This window comes from Hippocampus bargibanti, linkage group LG19 (genome assembly GCF_051943395.1).
Source record: "Hippocampus bargibanti isolate YZ-2025 linkage group LG19, ASM5194339v1, whole genome shotgun sequence".
In the NCBI taxonomy this organism is placed as follows: domain Eukaryota; kingdom Metazoa; phylum Chordata; class Actinopteri; order Syngnathiformes; family Syngnathidae; genus Hippocampus; species Hippocampus bargibanti.
Genome location: NC_142752.1, coordinates 549,529 through 575,594, shown reverse-complemented (window position 1 = coordinate 575,594; position 26,066 = coordinate 549,529). Strand labels below are relative to the sequence as shown.

Here is a 26,066-nt window from a genome sequence, read left to right as displayed (position 1 = left end):
GGTTTAAACATTAAAGAGACAGGCAGACGACAGAGAGTGAGAAAATGGATAGAAAACAGTGACATTTGGACTCGTTTCAATTTTCATAGTTCAAAGACAGAGTGTAGACTGAAAGGTTAAAATATCCCATGAATCAGGCTCCACAAATATCCCGCACAAGCCATCTGTACACTTGATGCAAAACGCTATCAACCCAGCTAAACTGAACACAATTGATGAGGAACTAGGTAAAATTATGGCAAAGAAAGCACCCACAAAGGATGGTTTAAGAACTTTAAGCGTCGTACAGGGATTCATAGTGCCATTCGTCATGGTGAGGCAGCCAGTTCGGACGATAAAGCTGCCAAAGCTTTCGAGGAATCATTCCTCAAGGTGGTGAAAGAAGAAGGCTGCGTTCCTCATCAAGTGTTTAATGCTGATGAAAGCGGCCACTATTCGATCAAGCCATCAACGACCATCACAAAGGTCAATAAAACCACTTAATTATACAGTACAATTTGTTTCTTTAATTATAATACCATATCACATTCATTATACATAAAATAAGGTCTATTTTGTGTCGTTTTAAGGCTTACAAAATTAGAAAATGATGTTTTATGGGGACCTGGGAACGGATTATTGCCATTTTAATGGTTTCCTCTGGGAAATGAATCTTTGGGATACACAATTTTCCCCTTACACACTCTGTCTGGGAACCAATTAAGTTGGTAAGCCAAGGTATCAGTGTACTTTGTAAAGCCAACCATCAACTCGGGTTGAAATCAATTTTCTCCAATATATTTCCCCGCCGCGTCGGACAGAGGCGCTGGGCGGAGTCAAGAACCTGCAGGTGACCGAGCCCACCACCAGCACACTCAAGGTCACCTGGGAGCCCGCCGAGGGAAACGTGCGCCATTATCGACTTTTCTACGTGCCCGCAGCCGGCGGCGCGGAGGACATGGTTCGTGCCCGTCTCCACTCTCTCTTTTTACGTATGCCGATATGATCAATAACGTTGATCTGTGAGGAGATAAAAGCAAGCTGGTTGTGATGCAAGTCGGGACAGTTACTGCCAAGATTACCCAGACTTGCAAAAAACTATATAAATAAAATAATAACAACAATAATAATAATAGTGATAAAATAATGATATGATAACGATAATACATTTTATTTAATTATATTTAATATTTTATTTTGGATTTTATTGTAGCATTTTATTTTATTGTATTTTTTATTGAATTCAATTTTACTCTAATATTTTACTTATTTTATTTTATATTATATTAGATTTAATTTAATTTAATGTAATTTATTTTAATAATATTTTATTAATGTTATATTTGATTTAATTTAATTAATTTTTATTATTATTTTGAAATAACACATTTCATTTATAAACACCTTTCAAAACTCTCAAGGTCACTTTACAATCACAGGATAAATTTTTCTGCAGGTGAGCAGTGGCAGCCACTCGTGCCAGAGTTCACTTAACCCGGAAGTAACTCAAATACATAGAAAGCTAGCTAGCCAGCCAGTTAGCTGATAGATAGCAAATAGATAGCTAATAGATAGCAAATAGATAGCCAGCGAGACAGCAAATAGCTAACTAGTGAGGTAGCCATCTAGGTAACTAACAAGCTAGATAGATAGCTGGATAACTAAAAAGACGTGAAGAGAGGTAATAAGAATAAAGTCAAGAGAAAAGACAATGTGAGTGATGGCATTCCTGATTCCCGCCTGTCAGGAGCAAGTTTCGGGGGGAACCACCAGCACCGTCCTGAGGAACCTGCTCTCAGACACGCCCTACACCGTCACCGTGGTGCCCGTCTACCCCGAGGGCGGAGGTCTGCGCCAGTCTGAGCTTGGAAAAACACGTACGTCCACCTCCATTCTTACTTTTCCAATGAAGAAGTGAGGTACTCGAGATTGATCCCTGTGGGATGCCACTGTCACAATCAAATATGAACCTGGAAATTCATTGTTTTTCGAACCTGAAAACAAAGGTGGAACATGATAGTCCCGTGACTTCCTCCCACCTCTGATCACCTGCGATGATGACACGAAAAAATGGAGAATGCTAAGCAAAAAAAACGTATTAGCTTATTAGCAAAACTTAACACAAATAATTGCCGCTTTTACTTCCTGAGCTCCACTTGCTGGATTCCTTGATACTTTCCCAAACATCAGCGCTTGTTTTTGGTGTTATGTTGGACAGGCTGGCGTGCAGACGGCGTGTCGCGCTAGCTCAGCAAAGTCTGATCGGAATTTGGAGCTCTGCGCAAAGATTCCGCTCAGAGTTCCAGCGGGAACAGTGAAGTTCAAACCTTCTTGATCTCTTGTGTTTTCAACACAAATTGTACTTGAATACATATTCAAAACAAACACTTTCTCCAAAAGTACACGCAGACGTGTTCAACTTTTCACGAGTTTTCCACACCCACTTTCTTTGAGTGCAGACGTGGTTTGTTATTGAGTGGAGTACTTTTGCTATGATGGGACCGAAAAAGACCCCACCACAGGCTAGCGTTAAACCAAAGAGGACGCAAAAGAAAATGGCGGTCGAGCATAAGAATGAGATCATCAAAAAACACCAACGAGGTGTGCGTTTGTGTGACTTGGCGTCCCAGTACAAGTATGCTAAGTCGACCATTGCTACGTGTGGCTAAGGCTGTTTCTGTGTTGCCTAAGCAACGGTCTCAGACAATAGAAGAGGTTGAAAAACTTCTGCTGATTTGGATTAACGAAAAGCAGCTAGCAGAGGACATTGTGAGTGAGGGTATTATCGCTGAGAAAGTATGGCAACTTCACTCGGATATCATCAAGAGGCAACTTCATCAACGACCGTCATAAAGGTCAATAAAATGACTATTTTATATAGTACAGTTTATTTCTATCATTACGATATAATAGAACATTTATTATACATCAAATATGGTATATTTTGTGGAGTTTTAAGGCTTATTTAGTCGAAAAAAGATGTTTTATGGGGACCTGGGAACGGATTATTCTCATTTTAATGGTTTCCCATGCGAAATTAATCTTTGGAAGACAAACTTTTCGCCTTACACACACTTTCTGGAAACCAATTAAGATTGTGAGCTGAGGAAAAATAGTTTGTATGCCAAGATAAAATGTTCATCAATTTAACGTTTGTAAAGCGAAAAGTTTGTCAACCAAGGGGTTCGTAAACCGAGGTATCACTGTAATCCGTGGAGTCCACCCAGCTCCATTTTTGGAAGCCACAGTTGCGATTGACAAGGATGAAGTCATGAGCAAAAAGACTCGAGTGGAGGCGGCAAACTCGTGGAAATCTGGTGAGGTTACACAAAAAAGTAGTTGTGTAAATGCTGAGCACATCGTCTGCAGGCTGTCTCACTACCTACTGCGCACCCCCACCTCGGCGCCCCCCTCCATTTTTCTTCTTGGAACTTTGGTTTCTCTGAGTGCCATGGATACACTTGCGCACATCTGCTTTGCTTTAAACCAGCTGAGCTTTTCCTTCAGGACACTTTTTTTCCTTCATTTGCTGCCTCACGCTTTCCATCAATGAGCCCCCCCACCCCCACACCAAAACCCCCTTTTCGCCCGCCCAGGACTAACCCATTTCTCACACGTAAATGTTTCACATCAGCAGGACTCGCAAAAACAAAGAAAGACGGCATAAAAAAAGCCAAGTCGCTTGGATTTGTTGTGCGAAAAACCCTCTGGTGGGAAAAGGGGCTTTGTCTCCTCAACCGAAATAATAATAATACATACACACATACATACAAGCACCTTTCAAAACTCTCAAGGTCACTTTCCAGTCACAGGATCAGTTTTTCTGTGGGTGAGCAGCGGCAGCCATACGCCCAGCGTTCACTCAACCCCAAAGTAACTCAAATAGATAGAAGGCTAGCTAGCTAGATAATAATAATAATACATTGCATCTATAAACGCCCATCAAAACTCTCAAGGACATAGCTAATAGATAGCCCTATAGCTAATAGCTAGCTGGATAGCTGGCAAAGAGGCTGCCAGCTGGGTAGCTAGCTAGATATCCTGCTAAATAGCTAGCGAGATAGATCGACAGCTGGATTGCTAGATAAATAAAAAGAAGTGAAGAGAGGAAAGAAAGTAGCTAGCTAGCTAATAGACAGCCAATAGATAGCTAGCCAGCAAACTAGAAAATCAATAGCTAACTACCTACATAGATAGCTAGCTACATAGCTAGCTAGCTACATAGCTGGTTAGCTAGATAGATAGCTAATAGATAGCTAGCTAGGTAGCAAAAAGATAGCTTGGGGTTACAACGTTCACCCAACCCGTAAGTAACTCAAATAGATAGATAGCTAGCTGGCTAATAGACAGCCAATAGCTAAATAGCTAGCCAGCTAACTAGAAAGAACTATAGCTGGCTGGATAGATAGATAGATAGATAGATAGCTAGGTAGCAAATAGATATCCTGGGGTTACGACGTTCACTCATCCCGAAAGTAACTTAAATAGAAAACTAGCTAGCTAGCTAATAGACAGCCAATAGATAGCTAGATAGCTATCCAGCTAATTAAAAAGAGGTATAGCTAGCTAGCTTCATAGTTAGGTAGCTAGGTAGCCAGCTAGTCAGCTAGATAGCAAATAGATAGCCTGGGGTTACGACGTTACACACAGCAAACTGGGAAAAATGTGATTCAATTTGCCAATGTAAATTAAAAAAACATAAAAACAATAATAAAATCATAAGTTGTTCTCTCTGGGAAAATATATTTTTCGAGTGCTTGGCAAGCAAGAATTGCATCTCCATGTTTGTGATAAATAGCGATGAGTCGACAGAATTGTTGGAATGCAGTCCTACTGGGAGCCTTCTGTGACTATGGGCTTTGTCATCAGGTCATGCAACTGAAACGGTGACATGGCTGCTCCCAGTGATACCCTCAGCTTACAAACACTTTAGTGTACAAACTTTTCACCTTCATGAACATTACATTCGCGAGAATATCATCTTGGCATAGGAACTAGTTTTCGGCAGAGGAACCAAACCACATGGTGGCTGGCGGACTAGTTTTGTTTCAGTGCAGACGTGGTTTGTTATCAAGTGGAGTACTTTTGCTATTATGGCACTGAAAAAGACCCCACCACTGGATAGTCTTAAGCCTAAGAAGACATGAATGAAAATGAGCAGAAGAAGGAGATCAAAATAATGTTTTATGGGGAGCTGGGAACGGATTATTCTCATTTTAATGGTTTCTTATGGGAAATAAATGTTTGGAAGATGAACTTTTCACCTTTCACACACTTTCTGGGAACCAATTAAGTTTGTAAGCTGATGTATCAAGTATTTTGTGTAGTTGTAAGGCTTATTTAGTAGAAATTTATGTTTTACGGGGACCTGGGGACGGATTATTCTCATTTTAATGGTTTCTTATGGGAAATAAATGTTTGGAAGATGAACTTTTCACCTTACACACACTTTCTGGGAACCAATTGAGTTCGCAAGATGAGGTATCACTGTACAACTTTAATTTTTAACCACTTCAAAGTGGATTTGATGTTTTTGGGGGGTTGTGGACAGCAGAAATTGAGGACAAAAACAACTGGTCCAGGTCCTGAAGTTGCATAACGGGACATTGCCGCCGAACTGAAGTCAATCTTGTGTTCAGACGAAGAATTTTTGAGGGCGCTGAAGAGAAATTCTCCGAGCTCGCTGGCACACACAGCTGACGCGTCAACGGAGCTGTCACCGCTCTTGCGCGTGATCTATCTTGATGATTTTTCTCAACGCAACAAAACGAAATGATCAAAGAAGACAAGATGACGACAAGCCGTCTTGACAGGCTTCACCCTCGATTGGTCGCCATTGGAAAAATTTACTGAGAAAAATAATCATGGACGTTTAGCTTTTCACATCCATACATGACGATTCAGTCTTGCATGGAGTTAAAGGACAACCGACGCCACCGGAAAAGTTGCGTCCATAATTTGTCAAATCACTTCAAATCACTTCTACTGAGCGATGGTGAATCGTTGTGTGTTGCACCAAAACTACTCTTTGATAGTAGTTGATACAAATTCCCAGCAGACAAATCAGCCCATTTCCAACGGAGCTTGTGCGCCATCTTGTGCATTTTCCGGGATGGTACAACACAGTCCAGATGCCTCAAAATGACACGGAAGGACTTCTTGGATCGATGGCAAACATTTATGCTTTCCTCTTCAGAACTATTTCAATCATATTCATAACTGGATGAGTAACAAGAAAGCATCTTTTTCCAAATCTGAACTCTCTGAAGCCATTGTTTTGATTCTGGAGCGAGGCAGTTAGTGAAGGAGTTTCCTGGTGTGACGTCACCAACAAGGGGGCGGGACTTACTGAATCCGCCCAGTTCCCGAGCGCATTTTGTGGTAGTTTTGGGACATTTTAAGTCATTTTTTATTGGTGTTTTGCATTTGACTAAAAAGATCCGTCTGTGCGTTTTGGCTATTTTAGATGCTATAAAACTATTTTCTGATGTCAGTTAGGAAACGAAAAAATGGTGTCGGTTATCCTTTAATGTGAATGTTTTTTTTTCTAATGCGGGCAAGCGCAGAGGGAAAAAAAAATAAAAAATTCTGTGCAGGAATGCCGAGGTTGAAATTCGAATCCCAAACCTCAGAACTGGGAGACGTTCATGCTAAGCGGTCTTTCACCACTCTCGGCCCCGTCCGTCTACCTGTAAAATATAGTTGTCAGGTTGTCCTTTTTTTTGGACGTCCGTCCACGGATGTAAAAACCATCAGTAGCAAGCACGCTTCCGCCTCCTTTTGATTCCTTTCTGGAATTCCCGGCGTATCAAAGCCAAACGTTATTTTGTCCTCCCTTAAGGGACAAAAAGGAAGACGAGGCTCCAATGTGGCGAGACAAGAAAAAAAATGCAAGTCTATGGAGCCTTGTCCATCCATCCATCCAGTCCTCGCAGCGGACTCGGTCTTGCTAGGAATCCTCCACGGCACCCGCAATGTCCAAATAGATTGGAATGGATTAGCCTTTTTTTGTCTCGCAGTGGAGAAATTGACATTTTACGGCAGTGAAAGTGATGAAAAGAAGAGGAAAGGAAAGGAAGAAGTCGAACAACAAAATACAGGAGCTGCTGGAAAGGCAGCACGCTCTCGCGGCGCCATCTTGAAGTCAAAAACAAAATAGGACAGCACAAAGACAGTCATTCTGTCTTAGAGATAGCTTGCTAGATGACTAGCCACCTCGATAGCTATATAGCTAATAGATAAATAGATTTAAAAAAAAAGTTAAATAGATAGAAAGCTAGCCAGCCAGCCAGTAGATAGCTAAAAGATAGCCAAGAGATAGCTCGCCAAATAGCCACCTAGATAGCTATATAGCTAATAGATAGTTAAATAGATAGAAAGCTAGATAGCCAGCTGATAGCTAAAAGATAGCCAAGAGATAGCTCGCCAAATAGCTACCCACCTAGATAGCTATATAGCTAATAGTTAAATAGATAGAAAGCTAGATAGCCAGCTGATAGCTAAATAGATGGAAATCTAGATAGCCAGCTAGTAAATAGCTAATAGATACCAACAAATAGCTAGCTAGATAGCTAGTTTGCTAATAGACTTAATGTCGCTACAGTAATTAAACAAAAACACATAATTGATGATCCCCCTTCCCCCATGTACTCCTTGCAGTTCCTCGCACTCCCCCACGCAACCTTCAGGTGTTCAACCCCACCCCCAGCAGCCTGAACGTCCGCTGGGAACCGGCCACGGGCCAGGTGCAACAGTACCGGGTGGAATACGTCCCTTGGAACTCCGCCTCGCCGCCCCTGTCGGTGAGTCGTTCTTCACTTTGGGTTATCTTCAACAACCTTTGCCATCCGTGTGTTTGCATTGTGTAGTTTGAAGGCTTGTTTAGTAGAAAATTCAGTTTTATGGGCACCTGGGAACGGATTATTCTCATTTTAATGGTTTCCTATGGGAAATAAATGTTTGGCAGACGAACTTTTCGCCTTATACACACTTTCTGGAAACCAATTAAGTTTGTAAGCTGAGGTATCACTGCATTTGGAGATCCTGCTCGATAACGCGATAATAATAATAATAATAATAATAATAATAATAATAATAATCCATTTCATTTCTAAGCGCCTTTCAAAACTCTCAAGGTCACTTTACAGTCACAGGATCCTTTTTTTCTGCAGGTGAGAAGTGGCAGCCTCATGCGCCAGCGTTCACTCAACCCGGAAGTAACTCAAATAGATAGAAAGCTAGCCAGCTAGCTCACAGATAGCTCATAGATAGCCAGCTAGACAGTTAGCTAACTAGATAGATAGCCATATAGCTAATAAATCTAATAAATAGCCAGCTGCATGGCTAGCTATCTAGACAGATCGCAAATAGATAGCAAATGGATAACAAATAGATAGCCAGCTAGGTAGCTAGCTAATAGATAGCAAATATATTGCCAGCTAGGTAGCTAGCTAATAGATAGCAATTGGATAGCAAATAGATAGCTCAATAGCAAATATGATGATGATACTGATCATGTGTTGTCTTGGCGTGACGCTACAAGCTATCATCCATCATGGCGCCATGACATCATCGCGTTGTTAGATTTTGTGAATTATTATGATGATGATTATTTTTTCAAGGTTCTGGTTCCCGGCAATGTCAACAACGCCTTCCTGGACGGCTTGATCCAGGACACGCCCTACCGGGTCAGCGTGGTCGCCATGTACCCCGACGGAGAAGGACTGTCGCTCAAGAGCAACGGAAAAACACGTGAGGGCGACGTCGGCGAGCTCACTTCCAGAAATAATCATAATGGTCATATCTACATTTCATTTATAAGCGCCTTTCAAAACTCTCAAGGTCACTTTACAGTCACAGGATGAGTTTTTCTGCGGGTGAGTAGCGGCAGCCACATGCACCAGCATTCACTCAACCCGGAAATAGATAGAAAGCTCGCTAGCCAGCTAGTAGATAGCCAACAGATAGCTCGCTAGATAGCTAGCTATATATCTAATAGACAGTTAAATAGATAGCAAGCTAGCCAGCCAGTAGATAGCTAAAAGATAGCCAACAGATAGCTATATAGCTAATAGATAGTTAAATAGATGGAAAGCTAGTCAGCTAGCCAGTAGAGAGCTAATAGGTAGCTAAATAGATAAAAAGCTAGATAGCCAGCTAGTAGCCAGCATTCACTCAAGCCGGAAGTATCCCAAATCGATAGAAAGTGATCTAGCTAGCTAATAGATCGCTAATATTAGCTGTCTTGCTGACTGGCTATATGGCTGGCTAGCCGCTGGCTATCCGGCCATCTATTAGCTATTTATCAGCTAGCTGGCTAGCTGTTGTTGACATAAATCCTGTGGAGAGTGACAACACACGCGTGGGTGTCACGAAGAACGACCGGGATCACATGACCGGATTCAGTTTTTTTTCCCGGGAAGAGATGTTACTCGACTGCTGGCGCATGTGGCTGCCGCTGCTCACCCGCAGAAAGAAATATCCTGTGACTGTAAAGTGTCCTTGAGAGTTTTGAATGGGGCTTATAAATGAAATGTATTATTATTATTATTATTATTATGACTGTATCTATTAGCTAGCTTTCTATCTATTTGAGTTACTTCCGGGTTGAGTGAACGCTGGCGCATGTGGCTGTTGTCGCACTGACAGTACCGCGCGCCGGACCTCGTAACCTACGAGTGTACGAAGCCACCACCAACTCCCTCACCGTCGGGTGGGACCACGCCGAGGGTCCCGTGAGGCAGTACCGCATCGCCTACGCCCCCCTGACGGGCGACCCCATCACCCAATACGTCAGTCAGTAGGGCAACCGCCACCATCACGACTCACCCTGTTTCTTCATGATTGCTAACATTGGATCTTCAGGCCGTGGTTTCGGGCAACAGAAACAACGCCCGTTTGCAGAACCTGCAACCCGACACGCCCTATAACATCACGGTGGAGGCCATTTACGCCGAGGGTCCCGGGGGACTCCTGAACGGCAACGGACGCACACGTGATGCATCGCCGACGTCTGGAGTCAAAGCGTTCGTTTCTCCTGATCTTTGCTTCACGCTTCCTCTTTTGGGCCTTCACAGTCGGCCTGCTGAGCCCGAGGAACCTTCGCGTGTCGGACGAGTGGTACACGCGGTTCCGAGTGGCGTGGGACCCCGTGGCGGCGCCGGTGGAAGGATACCGGGTCATCTACTCGCCTAGAGGTGGCGCCGCCGCGTCAACGTTGCATGATCGTTGAATTAGTTTAGCCTTTATTAGCCTGGCAGTGGAGACATTGACGTGATGAAAGGAAAGGAAGAAGTAGAAAAGCAAAATACAGGAGCTGCTGTAAAGGCAGCCACTCCCGCGCCGCCATCTTGAAGTCATAACAAAAAAAGCGCATTTGCTAACGGCTGCCTACTCGGGCGCCATTTTGTTGTGAATTAAAAAAAATCCGTTTTTGACCTGCTGTACTTCCTCCGGCAGGCTCGGACCAGCTCACCGACTTCTTTGTGGGCGATGTGACGTCCTACACGCTGCACAACCTGAAACCCGGGACCACCTACGACGTCCAAGTCTTGGCGCAGTACCCCGGCGGCCCCAGCGCACCTTTGGTCGGCCCCGGAACCACGCGTAAGATCCGATCTCTTATGCTCGGCTAGGTTAGCTTCAGAAAACAGCTCGCCTGGACTTGAAGGTGAACGTGTGGACTACGTTTCAGCTTATTTACGAACGCTTTAGCTAACAAACTTTGTGCCTTCCGAACATTAAATTTGCGCGAATATAATCTTGGCAAACGAACCAAAGCACACGGAGCGCCACGGTGACTGCCGTGCACGTACACTTTCTTAGAGTGCAGATGTGGTTTGTTATCAAGTGGCGTACTTATGCTATTATGGGACCGAAAAAGACCCCCCCCCCTCCACAGGCTAGTGTTAAGCTGAAGAGGACACAAAAGAAAATGACGGTCGAGCAGAAGAAGGAGATCATAGAAAAACACAAACGAGATGTCCGTTTGGGTAACTTAGCGTACCAGTACGCTAAGTCGACGATTGCTATGTGTGGCTAACGGGTGTTTCTGTGTTGTCTAAGCATCGGTCTCAGGCAATAGAAGAGGTTGAAAAACTTCTGCTGATTTGGATTCATGAAAAGCACCTAGCAGGGGACAGTGTGAGTGAGGGTATTATCACCGAGAAAGCACGAAAACTTCACATTGATAATACATAAAATAAGGTATATTTTGTGTACTTTTAAGGCTTTTTTTTAGTAGAAAATTATGTTTTATGGGGATCTGGGAACGGATTATTCTCATTTTAATGTTTTCCTATGGGAAATGAATGTTTGGAAGACACATTTTTCGCCTTACACACACTTTCTGGCAACCAATTAAGTTAGTGAGCTGAGGTTTCATTCAACATAGATTGATGAAAAAGCACTGAAATGAAAAGAAAAGTATGAAACGAACATTTTTTGTTCCAGTGTTCCTGAACGTGAGCGACATCAAAACGTACAACGTCGCTCACGACAAGTTCTGCGTCAAGTGGACGGCTCACCGAGCGGCCACGTCCTACCGCATCCGCCTCAACCCGCTGGACCGTGAGTGGCCACGTGTTTGCCTCGCTACGGCGAAGCGCCGCCGCCGACCTTGTCTTCTCGACCCGCAGCTTCCAGCAGAGGTCAACGGGAGGTCACCATCCCCGCCGGTCTGCCGCAGTACTGCTTCGACGGACTTTCCCCCGACGCCCTTTACGCCGCCGCCGTCTACGTGCAGACGCCCAACCTGGAGGGCCCCGGCGTGGGCGCCAAGGAGCGAACACGTGAGCCTCCCGCCGTCACGTCGTCGCGGCCGTTTCCGATGCGTTGCCGTAACCCCTTGACGTGTTTCCTCTGTCACAGTGGTCAAGCCCACTCCGGCGCCCACCCTCCCGCCCACTCCCAGTCCGCCGCCCACCATCCCCCCGTCCTGGCCAGGTCGGGCCTTCGCTCATTGTTCATGTCCTGTCGCTCGCTCTCTCGCGGATGAGAAATTTCCGCCGATTGGCGAATTTCCGACTTTTTCAGGCCAAAATGACCAGATCAAACAAATAAATACGTACAGTGATACCTCCCTTGTATATAGTGATATAGATATATAGAGATATAGTGATATCTCCCTTGGCTTACCAACTTTTCGGTTTACGAACGTTAAATTTATGAAAATTTTACCTTGGCATACAAACTATTTTTCGGCATACACACAGAACTGCCACATTGAGTGATGTGTCGTTCGCCAACGAGCCCGTTCTCCTAACAAGAAAATGGCAGCCGGCTTGTTTTCGTCCTCTATTCCCCGCCCCCAGTCGTCGGTTGAAGTCACGTGATTGGTCAAGAACGCAGTAGTGAGGGAAGGTGGTTTGAACATTAAAGAGACAGGCAGACGACAGAGAGAGAAAATGGAGAGAAAACAGTGAAATTTGGACTCGTTTCAACTTTGATAGTTCAAAGGCAGAGTGTAGACTGCAAGGTTAAAATATCCCATCAATCAGGCTCCAGAAATAACCCGAACAAGCCATCTGTACATTTGATGCAAAACGCTATCAACCCAGCTAAACAGAACACAATTGATGAGGAACTAGGTAAAATGATAGCAGAGAAAGCACCTACAAGGAATCATTCCTCAAGACGGTGAAAGAAAAAGGCTATGTTCCTGGTAAATAAAACGCCTTTACTATAAAGTACAGTTTATTTCTTTAATTGTAATACCATAGCACATTAATTATACACAAATTAAGATACATTTTGTGTAGTTTTAAGGCTTAGAAAAAGTAGAAAATGATGTTTTATGGGGACTTGGGAACGGATTATTCTCATTTTAATGGTTTCCTAGGGGAAATTAATTTTTGGGATACACACTTTTTGCCTAACACACTCTGTCTGGGAACCAATTGAGTTCGTAAGCCAAGGTATCACTGTATATATATATATATATATAATGCATATATATGTGTGTGCCATTTTAGCACTTTTTAGCCATCGCTAACTTTAGCCTCTCCTCCAGTTTGCAAAGGGGCCAAAGCGGACGTGTTGTTCCTGATCGACGGCTCGTGGAGCATCGGCGAGGAGAGCTTCGTCAAAGTGGTGCATTTCGTCTCCAGCATCATCGCCACGTTCGACGTCATCGGGCCCGCCGGGATGCAGGTTCGTCCCGCTCGGCCATTTTGTGAACGTTTCGGGAAATCCGCCATTGACGACGGCCATCTTTGCACGGCAGGTGTCCTTCGTGCAGTACAGCGACGACGCCAAAACCGAGTTCAAGTTCAACTCGTATCAAGACAAAGGCGTCGCCATGGCGGCGCCTCATCACATCCGCTACAAAGGCGGAAACACCAAAACAGGTCCGACTCGCGTGCGCCCTCGCCGTTCCAAAAAGCCCGCCTTCGCCACCAACGCCCCGCCCCCTTTCAGGCGTGGCGTTGAAACACACCTACGAGAAAGCCTTCACGGTGGAAAACGGCATGAGGAGGAACGTCCCCAAGGTGGTGGTGGTCATCACGGACGGACGCTCGCAGGATGAAGTCAGGAAGAACGCGGCCAGGTTGCAACACGCAGGTCGGTTTTGCACGCTAGCGACCCCCGCGCGACCCCTCATCCAGGCTAAATTCCCCCCCGCGGTGTCTCGCTAGGCTACACGGTGTTCGCCGTGGGCGTGGCCGACGTGGACTTTGTAGAGCTGCAGGAGATCAGCAGCAAGCCCAGCGAGCGCCACGTCTTCGTGGTGGACGACTTTGACCACTTTGATACCATCAAGGAGAACCTGATTAGCTTCATCTGCGAAACGGCCTCGTCCAGTAAGTAGTCCCACCCCGCCCCGGTTGGGGGTGCAAAACCGCACCGCCTGCTCACGTGGCTCTGTTGTCCCGCAGCCTGCCCACTCATCTTTGTCAACGGTTTCACGTCTCCCGGTGAGTAGATGGACTCGCCATCATTATTTGCTATGTATTAGCTAGCTAGCTAGCTACCTAGCTATTAGCTGTCTAGCTGACTGTAAGCTGTCTGGCTGGCTAGCTGTTGCTATCTATTAGCTATTTATTCGCAATCCAATAGCTGGCTAGCTAGCTTTCTATCTATTTGAGTTACTTCCGGGATGAGTGAACGCCGGCGCGTGTGGCCGCCACTGCTCACCCACAGAAAAACTGATCCTGTGACTGTAAAGTGACCTTGAGAATGTTGAAAGACAATGTATTATTATTATTATTATATAAATGAATATGTATTGTAACACAGGTAACATCCGACTTAGAACCGGCTCAACTTACGACCACCCGTACTTACAACCATTATTATTAACATGTCGGGAAGGGGGCGGAGTCACAAAATGTGATTCACTCCCCCTACTAGACAAGAAAAAATTAATATCCCCTCAAATAATTGAGCAAATGGCTAACTTTGTGTCTATGTTGGTTGCTCGGCGACAGGCTTCAGGATGCTGGAAGCCTTCAATCTGACGGAGAAGACGTACGCCGGCGTGAGGGGCGTGTCCATGGAAGCGGGCTCCTTCAACAGCTTCACGGCTTACCGGCTGCACACCAACGCCTTCCTCACCGTGCCTAGCGCGTGAGTTCTACCTCCTCCTCATAATACATTTCATTTCTAAGCGCCTTTCAAAACTCGCAAGGTCACTTTACAGTCACAGGATCGGTTTTTCTGTGGGTGAGCAGCGGCAGCCACACGCTTCAGCGTTCACTCGAACCCGGAAGTAAGAAAGCTAGCTAGCTAGCAAGCTCAGGGTTAGCTAATAATCACTCAACACGGAAGTAACTCAAATAGATAGAAAGCTAGCTAGCTAGATAAAAGTTTGATAATAATCGCTCAACCCGGAAGTAACTCAAATAGATAGAAAACTAGCTAGCTAAGAGTTAGCTAATAATCGCTCAACCCGGAAGTAACTCAAATAGATAGAAAGCTAGCTAGCTAAGAGTTAGCTAATAATTGTTCAACCTGGAAGTAACTCAAATAGATAGAAAGCTAGCTAGCATGCCAAGAGTTAGCTAATTATCACTCAACCCAGAAGTAACTCAAATAGATAAAAGTGAGCTAGCTAGCTCATAGATAACTCATAGATAGTTAGCTAGATAGTTGAATAACTCAAATAGGTAGAAAGTTAGCTAGCTAGCTAATAGATAACTAATAGCTAGATATTGAGCGAAGCAGCGTCCCCACGCTTGAAATTATATATTAGTTTAGTAAATATTTTATTAAATATATATATATATCTATTAATTTGGCGAGATGGCACGTTTTATCGTAGCCTGACTGGAAGTTTGTTTGGCCCGGGCAGCGAGGTGCACCCGGAGGGTCTCCCGTCCGGCTACACCATCATCCTGATGCTCCGCCTCCTTCCCGACACGCCGAGCGCCGCCTTCGACGTGTGGCAGGTGTCGTCCGCCGACCACAAGGCCGAAGCTGGCGTCACCGTTGACCGTGAGTGACGCGCCGCCGCCCAAAATGGCCGACGGCGAAGGTCCTGATGCCGTTGTCGTTGCCTTTTTAGCCTCCGGGCAGACCGTCTCCTTCTACAACAAGGACGAGCGCGGCGAGATCCAGCGGGTGACCTTTGACCAGCCTGAGGTCAAGCGGCTCTTCCACGGAAGCTTCCACAAGGTGAGCGTGCCGGCGGGATCCGGGCGAGGAAGCGCAAACATTCGTGGCGAAAAAAAAACACACAAAATCACCCAGCAGTCATTTGCGAGCGACTTCCAAATCACCACACGGCCATTTTTCGTGGAAAGCTAGCTAGCTAGCTAACAGTTAGCTAATAATCACTCAACCCGGAAGTAACTCAAATAGATGGAAAGCGAGCTAGCTAAGAGTTAGCTAATAATCACTCAACCTGGAAGTACAAATAGATAGAAAGCTAGCTAGCTAATAATCACTCAACCCTGAAGTAACTCAAATAGATAGAGAGCCAGCTAATGAGTTAAGAGTTAGCTAATAATCACTCAACCCGAAAGTTACTCAAATAGATAGAAAGCTAGCTAGTGAGTTAAGAGTTAGCTAATCATCACTCAACCGGACGTAACTCAAATAGATAGAAAGCTAGATAGCTAGCTAGCCAAGAGTTAGCTAATAATCACTCAACCTGGAAGTAACTCAAATAGATAGAAAGCTAGCTAGGTAGATAGCTAGCTAGCTAATAGAAGATAGCTAATAATAATAATAATAATAATAGGCCGCCATCTGAAAATGCGTCCAGCGACGCAAAAGGTGGGAAGGCGGCAAACATTCCCAAGGCGCTTCGTCCTCCAAACTTCCTTGATTGTCAACAAGAGTCACGACATCCCATAATGTTGCGCCGCCTCGCTGGCGTCCCGCTCTGGAAAATGTTGGCTCGACGCGACAACGCGCATTCAAACAATGACGTCAGGGGAAGGCGGCCCTCGCGCTGGCTTCTGGGAGCCCACTTGGGACTTGTTGCGGTTGCGCTTGCTCAAGTAGCAATTCGCAATCATCAGAGCGGCTGAGAGTGATTTATATGCTCAGCCGCCCGCCGCGTAGCCTGGTGGGCGGGTCCCACGCGTCCGCCAATCAAGGGGGGTGGGTTTTGGTATTTCTTGCAGCGGGGGTGCTGATAAAGCGCTGGTTAGACCTCTGCGAATGTTTTTCCCTTCCACTAGGGGGCAGCATTTGCCTTTTGTCACCGAGTCTACTAAAAGCTAGCTAGCTTTCTAGCTGGCTAGCAAGCTATCTGTCTATCTATTAGCTATATAGCTAGCTAGCTTTCTAGCTTGCTAGGTCACAGAGTCAGTCTACTTGACGTTTGGATGAAAAGGACTAAAAGCTAGCTAGCTATTTGCTATTTATTATCGCTAACTATTAGCTATTTATTAGCTAGCGAGCTAGCTTTCTATCTGTTTGAGTTACTTTCGGGTTGACAAGTGATCCTCCCCCGCCAGACAAAACGCAAGTCGTAAAAGTCGCGGCGAATGGGTTGCAAAGTGTGAATGACGAGGAGGCGATTTGCTAGCGCGGCCACTTGGAGCCTTCTTGGCTTTTTCCGCGCCGAGCAAACGAGGTGTTCAGGGAAGCGCGTTGAAAGCGTCAAGCGAAGCGTTCATCGCTTTGCACTCATCGCACTTTTTTCAACGCTCCACTTCATCCTCTGCTTGGCTCGCTCGGCTTTTTTTCCTGTTACGGCGCTGCGTCCTTTTCCACATATTTTCTCTTCTTAGCTAGCTAGCTTTCTATCTGAGTTACTTCCGGGTCGAGTGATTATTAGCTAACTCTTAGATAGCTTTCTATCTATTTGAGTTCCTTTCAGGTGGAGTGATTATTAGCTATCTCTTAGCTAGCTAGCTAAGAGATAGCTAATAATAATAATAATAATAATACCCCCAGATAGGCTTCAAAAATTTGGAGGCCTTCTCTCCAGCTTGACTTCCATTTTCATCTTCACGGTGCGTTTTGTGTCGAATTTTGAGTGGGAAAGATGATCGCTTTACAATTTTCATATCAAAACAAGTTCTTGCAACGACTTGCTGCGCCACGGGGCTAACGTTTAGCATCCCTTTCTTGCGCTTTTGTCAAGTTCGCACTCATTTTTTACACTCACGCCAACACACTTCCAGAAGTAGCGCCCCAATTGTTAGCGTCGGCGTGTGCCTTGTCGTCCGTCCAGCTTCACATCCTGGTATCGTCCACCGGCGTCCAACTCAACATGGACTGCCAACACGTCGCCCAGAAGAGCATCAAAGCCGCCGGCAACACATCCAGGGACGGCTACCACGTCCTGGGCAAAATGGCCAAATCCGCCGGCTCCAGAGGAGACTCGGCGACCGTACGTCAGCTCAAAACCTTTTGCCGCTTTCGTTCCGTCGAGCCGCTTTTATGTCTCCACTCGTCCACCGGACGTCTTTTTGTCTCGTTTCCAGTTCCAACTCCAGATGTTCGACATCGTCTGCAGCCTGGCCTGGACCAGCCGAGATCGATGCTGCGACCTGCCTGCTCTGGTCCGTCACCATGGAAACGCAAGCCCGTTAGATTCATTTTTCTTTTTAATATTTACTTTTGGTCCTTTTCTGCTGTCACTCAAGAGAGACGAGAGCAAATGTCCTGCGCTCCCCAACGCCTGCACGTGCACCACTTCGGCCACCGGAGCGCCGGGACCGCAGGGTCCGGTGGTGAGCAGTCGCCAACCTTCAAACCACTCCATTGTCCCCCCAAAAAAAACATTAGCTGCACTATTGCAAGATTAGCTCGCTATGTAGCTAATAGGCAGATAGACAGTTAGCTAATTAGCCAGATAGCCACATCGCTAATAAATAGCCAGCTACATAGCTAGCTAGCTAGACGGATAGCAAATAGATAGCAAATGGATAAATAGCCAGCTACATAGCGAGCTAGCTAGACGGATAGCAAATCGATAATTAGCCAGCTACATAGCTAGCTAGCTAGACACATAGAAAATGGATGAATAGCCAGCTACATAGCTAGCTAGTTAGACAGATCGCAAACAGATAGCAAATGGATAAATAGCCAGCTACATAGCGAGCTAGCTAGACGGATAGCAAATCGATAATTAGCCAGCTACATAGCTAGCTAGCTAGACACATAGAAAATGGATGAATAGCCAGCTACATAGCTAGCTAGTTAGACAGATCGCAAACAGATAGCAAATGGATAAATAGCCAGCTACATAGCTAGCTAGCTAGACAGATAGCAAATGGATAAATAGCCAGCTACATAGCTAGCTAGCTAGACACATAGAAAATGGATGAATAGCTAGCTACATAGCTAGCTAGTTAGACAGATCGCAAACAGATAGCAAATGGATAAATAGCCAGCTACATAGCTAGCTAGCTAGCTAGATGGATAGCAAATGGATAATTAGCCAGCTACATAGCTAGCTAGCTAGACAGATAGCAAATGGATAAATAGCCAGTTACATAGCTAGCTAGCTAAACACATAGAAAATGGATGACTAGCCAGCTACATAGCTAGCTAGTTAGACAGATCGCAAACAGATAGCAAATGGATAAATAGCCAGCTACATAGCTAGCTAGCTAAACACATAGCAAATGGATAAATAGCCAGCTACATAGCTAGTCCGCACGGGAAATGATCAAGAGCTCCTCTGCAGAACGATGTTTCTCTCGTGTTCTTGTTCCCGCTCAGGGTGCCCCCGGTCAAAAAGGACCACGAGGTGAAAGAGGAGAGCCGGGTGCCACTGTAAGTTTCTTTCAAATGACAGAAAAACACACGCACACAATAGCAGCAACACCTTAAACGACTGGTTGTGGTCCGGTTTGTCAGGGGCCGGCGGGCCCTCAGGGCGACCTGGGAGCACCGGGACCCATGGGGCTACCTGGTCCACAAGGACCCAGCGGACGCTCCGTCCCGGGAGAGGCCGTGAGTACCCGGAGCGCAACTCATAAATCTGCCACTAAGCCGTCCGGGATTACGCCGGAGATGTGAAGAAAAGGTTCCTTGACGTCAGGCGCCATTCCGCAAAGCCGAGCGGCTCATAAATCAAAATGGAGTTGTCTCCTGGACGCAAAACCTTTTCCCGCCCACTCACAAAACGCATCGAGCGCCGTTTATTTTAGCAGCCTGGCGGAAGAAAAAAAAACTGCTACTTGACTTGACGATTGCGGAAACGGCGAGTAAAGGAATCGTCGCTAACAATCCTGCGCCGCCGTGATACCCGTTTGCTTTGCTTTATTTGCCTTCAGGGTCGGACCGGACCTAAGGGAGAACCCGGAGACTCTGGTTTACCCGGACTCAAAGTAAGTTTTCAAAGTCAAAGTTAGCTTGATTGTCAAATATGCTAATAGGCATGACATACGCCGCTTAAAATGTGGCTAAAAAAGACAGACAATTGACAACAGACAATACATGTCATTTCTGGATGTAAAGTGAGGTAGTGTCGTAATGCAAAAACAAACACAAAAAGGGTTGAAGTGAGCTCTTAAGTGTGGCAGTGGGAAGGGTCAGGGGGGGAAGGGTCGGGAGGGAGTTGAGTCTCCTGACTGGCTGGCGGCGACGTGACAACCCGCCCGGTCCTTTGAGACTTGTTTGTGTGCGCCCGCAGGGCTCACCTGGACCTCGTGGCCCCGTCGGCCCCATCGGACCCGCCGGAGTCAGGGTGAGTTGCGGCAAGCACCGACTTTAAGCGCCGGGAACCGGCTGACCTTTTTGTCTCTTCTGCCGCGGCGTTCAGGGACCTCAAGGAAAGGACGGCATGTCGGGACCGCGAGGACCCGCCGGGCCCATGGTGAGCCGGGAGCCAAATGTGATCTTGAGAGTTTTGAAAGGCACTTATAAATGAAATGAATTATTATTATCATTGCCTTCTACCCCCGCAGGGACCCCCGGGTTCACCCGGAGCGCCAGGTCCAGAAGGAAAACCCGGAAACACGGGTCCCAGTGGACCTCCCGTGAGTTGTAACACCCGACGGGTGAAGAAACGGGCGAGCATTCTTTGGCCTGACCGTTTTGTGTATGCGTATGCGCCTGTTTTTAGGGTTCGGTGGGACCAAAAGGAGACAGAGGCGATCGCGTGAGTAGAAGCGGACGTGATTCGCCGCCTTCCGGGAAGACGCCTTATAACCCGACTTTGTGCTGGTCCTCCAGGGTGACTTTGCTCCTCAGAACATGATGCGCTCCATCGCCAGGCAGGTGTGCGAGCAGCTGGTCAACGGTGAGTCCCACGTCCTCGTCTTACCCTGAAACGCTGGTTCTTGACGTCCCCCGTCCGTCCGTCCGTCCGTCCCCTCCTTGGTCCTCTGCAGCCCAGATGACTCGCGTCAACGGCCTGCTCAACCAGATCCCCAGCGGCATCCATCGTAGCCACAACCCGGGCCCGCCGGGACCCGCCGGACCCCCCGGCCTCCCCGGACCGCGCGGCGAGCTAGGACCCGTCGGGAGGAACGGTTTCCCCGGCAACCCGGGACTGCCCGGACAGACCGGGGAGGCGGGTCCGCCCGGAGAGAAGGGCGAGCGAGGCGTGGCGGGAGTTGGGCAGAAGGGCCCCCGAGGGCCGCCGGGTACGCTGGATTCTTTTTCTTGTTATGGACGCCTTCAAAGTGTCCACAAATGTGGACAAAATGGGACACTAGACAGTTTACAGCCAGTCAGCTCGACAGCTAAAAACCAGACAGCTAGCTCATGGATAGCTAATAAATAGCTAATAGATAGCCGACAGCTAATAATAATAATAATAATACATGTCATTTAGAAGTGCCTTTCAATAGCTAGCTAGCTAGATAATGGTAGCTAATAAATAGCTAATAGATAGCCGAATAGCATACAGCTAGCCAGCTAGACCGCTAATAGCTAGCTGGCTAGCTAATGGATAGCTAATAAATAGCTAATAGATAGCCGACAGCTTACAGCCAGCTAGCTAGACAACTAATAGCCAGCCAGCTAGCTAATGAATAGCTAATAGCTAGCTATCTATGGGCTCCGTTTTGCGTAACGCTGCGTCGCTTCCGCCAGGCCCACCTGGAGAGAGCAGGACGGGCCCACCCGGGCCGACGGGCTCCACGGGATCTCGCGGCCCGCCCGGGCGTCCCGGTTACGCCGGCGCCCGCGGCTCGCCCGGCGCGGCCGGCTACTGCGACTCGTCCCAGTGCGCCGGGATCCCTTACAACGGTCAAGGATACGCAGGTCAGTAGGGCGCCGACTTTCGCCACCTCTTCAAGCTAATAACCGCTAACGTCCGTCACCATGGTAACGTGCCAAGGTTATACTCATCATGTCGTACGACGCGAGTAGCAAACTAGCATGCTTGTTTCCTGACGCCGTGTGATCCTTGCAGGTTCCGCGTAGTATTTCTTTGCCGCCTGCGCCGCTTTCTTGACATCCCGAAATGCTCTCGAGACGTTTGAGGGAAGCGCTAACAAACTTTTGCTGCACCGTCAACAACAACAACAAACAACAAACAGGAACTAACCGGCAGCAAACATGGGTGGCGGCCATTTTGTGCATCATGCCGGCTATCGACCACGAGGAGCATGACGACGACAACAACATACTAACAAGATGGAGATGAACTCTTGATGCTTTTTTTTTTACCCAGCAACCCTCAACCTGCTGCTTGCCACCGCCAACAACAAATCGTTTTCATTTTGAAATGCCGAATGAGCGTAAGAATGAATGAATATTGACTAACTAGCGCTTTCCGGGCAAACGAGCTGCCCTTGCCCCGCCCCCCTTCCCCCCACCCATTTTAGTCCCCGCCCCCGACCGCCTACTAACACTCAAACCGGAAGTTGCGCGCCTTGTTGCCATGACGACAACAACAGGAAATGCTGTGTGAGCAGGCCGCCTCCCACCGCCGCCCGACCGCCAACCGGTGGCCCTGCCGCTCGATGAAGACCAATCGGCTCAGAGGCGACGCCGGAAGCGCTCGCTAGCTGCCGACGTGCCATCCTAGATGTCCGCCATCTTGATTCGTTTGTGATGATCAATCAATTTGACAACTTTGTGTGCGCGTGTGTTTGTGTTTGTGCGAGCTTGCGTGTGTCAACATTTGTAACATAATGTACTTGTTTTGTTGTTGTTTTTTTTATTGTCCGCAGTGCGCAGCAGCAAAAGGCCTTTTGCTAATTTACGCTAACTCACTATTTATCAGCGCTCCTTTATTAGCCACTTCCTGTAAATCGTATGTAGCCACGCCCCCTCATTTTGCATGTCTGATGTTTATTTTGTTTAAGATTGTCAATCCAAAGGACAACTTTTTTTATTTATTTCTCACACAAAGGAAAAAAAGCTTCTTTTTTTCAATAAAACCACTGAAAACAAACGCGGGGTCGTTTTTCATCGCTTATAAAAGAAATGTATTATTTTCTTCTTTTCAGCCAATCACTGTCCTCCATCTTTCGAGGTTTGATCCGCATGTAACAAGACAAGACAAATCGAAGCGATACGTTGAGCAAGCCTGACACCTTCTGGGTGTACAGAGAACTGCACCGTTTTCGGATTGAACAGCTATTCCTTGACGGTCGTTAGAGTTTTGAAAGGCACTTATAAATGAAATTTATTATTATTAATATGATTATTTTAACCTTTCTTCCTCTCTAGCTTTCCCCCCTTGTTAAAAATGAACCGGCTATTTTATTTATTTATTCTTCAGCGTTTGTTAGGACAGATGACTCAGCACGTTGTTGACTATAAATATTCAATTGACACGGCCACTTATTATTATTATTATTATTATTATTACTGTTACTAAACGTAAGCAACAAATTTTATGACTTAACCAGTGAGAGTAATCTTCACGGCCACCAGATGACGCTCGTGTAAAAGCGCCTTTAAGTAAACAGAAAAAGTGACATTGGCGGACGTGACGTCAGACCCGGAAACAGCTCCGCACGAGAGAATTCGTCAGGTGCGATGAACAGGTACAATAAGATGGCGACCACCGAGTGTGGTCTTTTCTTTTTGTTTTTTGACCCAAACACGTCGAACCAGCCAATCACAAAGACTTCCCGTCGGTTCGGAAACCCTCGTAAAACAAAATAATTTGCTACACTCACGTTTTAGTTGACGAAAAATCACCTTTTTTTTACATTGACTATCGTAACTTGAATGTTTAAATTCCGCCTAGTTTAACCAAAATATGATTTTTTTACGACATTTTAATGTCGCTCGTTATCGTCGTACTTGTAGATTCGCAAAAACGGCTGTAGGGATCGTTTGAGGTGAAAACAAAACACCGTGTGTGTGTGTGCGCGCGTGCGTGAGAAAGCGAGCGATTGGATCGGGCGCGTTCTCGAGGTGTTCGACGAGCATCGAACAGCTGAAGAGTGACGACAAGACAGCCTCATCTTCCTTCCTCCGTCAGGCAGGAAGCGTCCATCATCCCACCTGCTCGACGAATGAGGTTCAATGGACGAGCCTCTCGCCGGCAACCGCAAACCGGCAACCGGCAACCAGCAATCCGTCGCCAACATCAATTTGTCACCCAGTCCGTCAATTGAACGTGTGGATTCGTCTCGTGTGCCGCATGGACTGCAGGAAACGTACGTATGAGCTAGTATCTCTGTGTGTGTGTGTGTGTGGGGGGGGGGGGTGTACACATTTGCAAAATGCTTTTGACGGAGGCGGTGGGTGAAGCATATTGTGGTGGAGGTGTTCAAAACCAGCATAGTAACATAGAATTTGTTTAATAATATCATAATAAATGAAATGTAGTATTATTATTATATTATTCAACAAATCCTATGTTATCCCTTTTTTCACTCTAGTGCTCTCGGGTCTTGGCAGAAGATCAATAATATATGCCGACAAGTCATGTGATATTGTTTTGTTATTGTTAGCCCGGTTGCATGAGCGCAGATAGAAAGCAGTGCGACGATTGAACTCATCATCATCATCATCACGATGCCGAATCTCGTTGCCATGGCCACCAGACGAAAGTGATGAGAAGCCCTTCGGACGCATTTGAGGCGAGTCTCGTCCAATGAGGACAGTTGGAGTCCGCGGCGTAAGTCCATGGCGACATTTTGAGTTGGATCCGGTTTGCCTTTCAAGCAATGGTGAGGCAGGGTTGTCGTTTTTTCAGGTGAGCAATCCGTGCTAGGACCGAGCACCTCAAAGGTTGGATGTCACGTCCCGGGGGTCAAAGGTTGCAGGCGTGAGCGCCATGGGCTGCGGCGGGAGCAGGACGGACGCTTTGGAGCCTCGCTACCTAGAGAGCTGGACCAAAGAAACCGAGTCCACGTGGTTGACCGGTACAGACACGGACATCCCGCTTTCGTCCATCCACAGCATCCCGTCCGACGGCTCGCAAGCTTGTTTGGCGTCCGAGAAAAACGACGGTCCGGGTAAGTCGGGGGGTGTCGCTAAGTAGCTGGCTAAGCTAGCTATGTAGCTGGCCATCTATTAGCTATATGGCTATCTAGCTAGTTAGCTAACTGTCTAGCTGACTATTGATTAGCTATTTGTTAGATAGCTCGCTAGTTTTCTATCTATTTGAATTGCATCCGGGTTGAGTGAACGCTTGCGCATGTGGCCGCCGCTGCCAAAGAAAATGAAAGAGAGCTAGCTAGCTGGCTAGCTAGCTTGATAGAAGAGCGTGGAATTTCACAGTTTGATTTGCTTCCACGGACCAAAAAAAATAATGGCGGGCCAGATTTGGCCCCCGGGCCTTGACTTGGACACCTGTGACGTTTTAGCTTGAGCGCAAAAGCCAATAGATCGCCATCGAGACCAGCCAGCTATCTAGCTAGCTATCCATTAGCTATATAGGCATCCTTCTTGCTAGCTAGCTATCTCGAAAGCCATCCATTCGCTATCTAGCTAGTTATCCATTAGCTGTATAACCATCCTTCTAGCTAGCTAGCTAGCTATCTCGATAGCTATCTATTAGCTATAAAAACTATATTATGCAGCTTCTGCCTTCCAGTTGGCGAATTCTTCGAGGATGGCCTGCCGCCTCCCGCTCAAGCGTACCTCGAAGTGTGCTCGGAAGCAAGCCTCAGCGGCGGCGGCGGCATCGGCATCGACCCGCCCGACCCCGACGCGCCATCGGCGTCCTCGGGCGTCGCCATCCGCCACACTGAAGAGATTGTGAGTGAGGCGCCACCATTAACTTCAACTCCGTCAACACCCGCGCTAACGCTAACGCAACACGAGAGGCGTTCTAGGAGTTTGCAGCTAGCGTTGAGCTCGTCGCACGCTAGCAAAAGATGACGCCTTGTGGCGGGACAAGCGCGTGTTTGCCCAACAGGTGGATTCGCAAGGTAAAAAAAACAAAACCCGAACAAATTAGGGAATGGCGCTCTACTCTCTATTTTCAATTGCTGAAAAAAATTCGGGAATGGAAATGAATGAGTTAAATTGGAAAAAATGCATTTTTATCATTTTTACACTTGTAGATTTTAAATAGTGTATGTATACACCTGCTTTTGATTTGACCCTTCTTTCAATCTTTTGTAGAATGAAAAACAATATTTTCAATGTCTCAATGTTGCATTATTTATTTTCAATTTGATCAATCCAACTGAATATGAATGTATTTTCGAAGCATCGTGAACGAACCGGCTCTTAAAGCCATCTCCTAATAGGGAGCCGATTCTGCAACCCCTTCGGTTCAAGTCGCACGTGATTGGTTAAAAATCTGTGGTAGATGAGAC

At 46.5% G+C, this 26,066-nt stretch overlaps 2 protein-coding genes across 6 annotated transcripts in view; both read left to right on the top strand.

Moving 5' to 3' along the window:
• Positions 1-22,681, top strand: part of LOC148883414 (collagen alpha-1(XII) chain-like) — a 71,003-nt gene extending 48,322 nt beyond the window's left edge. For 4 of the 5 annotated variants that reach the window (XM_089022416.1, XM_089022414.1, XM_089022413.1 and 1 more), the window contains 33 exons: positions 801-940; positions 1,727-1,856; positions 7,639-7,781; positions 8,601-8,730; positions 9,628-9,770; positions 9,844-9,973; positions 10,056-10,175; positions 10,438-10,584; positions 11,431-11,547; positions 11,616-11,768; positions 11,848-11,922; positions 12,989-13,128; positions 13,202-13,325; positions 13,396-13,539; positions 13,614-13,778; positions 13,854-13,892; positions 14,406-14,544; positions 15,269-15,411; positions 15,482-15,591; positions 17,606-17,764; positions 17,859-17,936; positions 18,021-18,107; positions 19,102-19,155; positions 19,240-19,335; positions 19,659-19,712; positions 20,018-20,071; positions 20,147-20,200; positions 20,292-20,363; positions 20,450-20,485; positions 20,560-20,626; positions 20,718-20,972; positions 21,424-21,594; positions 22,251-22,681. In XM_089022416.1, the coding sequence (XP_088878542.1) occupies positions 801-940; positions 1,727-1,856; positions 7,639-7,781; positions 8,601-8,730; positions 9,628-9,770; positions 9,844-9,973; positions 10,056-10,175; positions 10,438-10,584; positions 11,431-11,547; positions 11,616-11,768; positions 11,848-11,922; positions 12,989-13,128; positions 13,202-13,325; positions 13,396-13,539; positions 13,614-13,778; positions 13,854-13,892; positions 14,406-14,544; positions 15,269-15,411; positions 15,482-15,591; positions 17,606-17,764; positions 17,859-17,936; positions 18,021-18,107; positions 19,102-19,155; positions 19,240-19,335; positions 19,659-19,712; positions 20,018-20,071; positions 20,147-20,200; positions 20,292-20,363; positions 20,450-20,485; positions 20,560-20,626; positions 20,718-20,972; positions 21,424-21,594; positions 22,251-22,363 (3,782 nt within the window). In that variant the 3' untranslated portion in view covers positions 22,364-22,681. Of the gene's footprint in view, positions 1-800; positions 941-1,726; positions 1,857-7,638; positions 7,782-8,600; positions 8,731-9,627; positions 9,771-9,843; positions 9,974-10,055; positions 10,176-10,437; positions 10,585-11,430; positions 11,548-11,615; positions 11,769-11,847; positions 11,923-12,988; positions 13,129-13,201; positions 13,326-13,395; positions 13,540-13,613; positions 13,779-13,853; positions 13,893-14,405; positions 14,545-15,268; positions 15,412-15,481; positions 15,592-17,605; positions 17,765-17,858; positions 17,937-18,020; positions 18,108-19,101; positions 19,156-19,239; positions 19,336-19,658; positions 19,713-20,017; positions 20,072-20,146; positions 20,201-20,291; positions 20,364-20,449; positions 20,486-20,559; positions 20,627-20,717; positions 20,973-21,423; positions 21,595-21,745 lie in introns of all 5 variants that reach the window. The other variant, XM_089022415.1, reaches the window with a different exon arrangement.
• Positions 22,682-23,284: 603 nt separating this feature from the next.
• Positions 23,285-25,894, top strand: baalcb (BAALC binder of MAP3K1 and KLF4 b). The gene is made up of 5 exons (XM_089022457.1): positions 23,285-23,330; positions 23,774-23,951; positions 24,249-24,415; positions 24,494-24,755; positions 25,337-25,894. Exons 4-5 carry the CDS (start codon positions 24,575-24,577, stop codon positions 25,621-25,623), a joined length of 468 nt encoding a protein of 155 aa, XP_088878583.1. The 5' UTR covers positions 23,285-23,330; positions 23,774-23,951; positions 24,249-24,415; positions 24,494-24,574; the 3' UTR covers positions 25,624-25,894.
• Positions 25,895-26,066: the final 172 nt, after the last annotated feature.

Bases quoted from the DNA above. Each gene is read 5' to 3' on its own strand.
- baalcb (XM_089022457.1), top strand. From the start codon at position 24,575: ATGGGCTGCGGCGGGAGCAGGACGGACGCTTTGGAGCCTCGCTACCTA. The intron at 24,756-25,336 runs GTAAGTCGGGGG...TCTGCCTTCCAG, and splicing joins CGAGAAAAACGACGGTCCGG to TTGGCGAATTCTTCGAGGAT.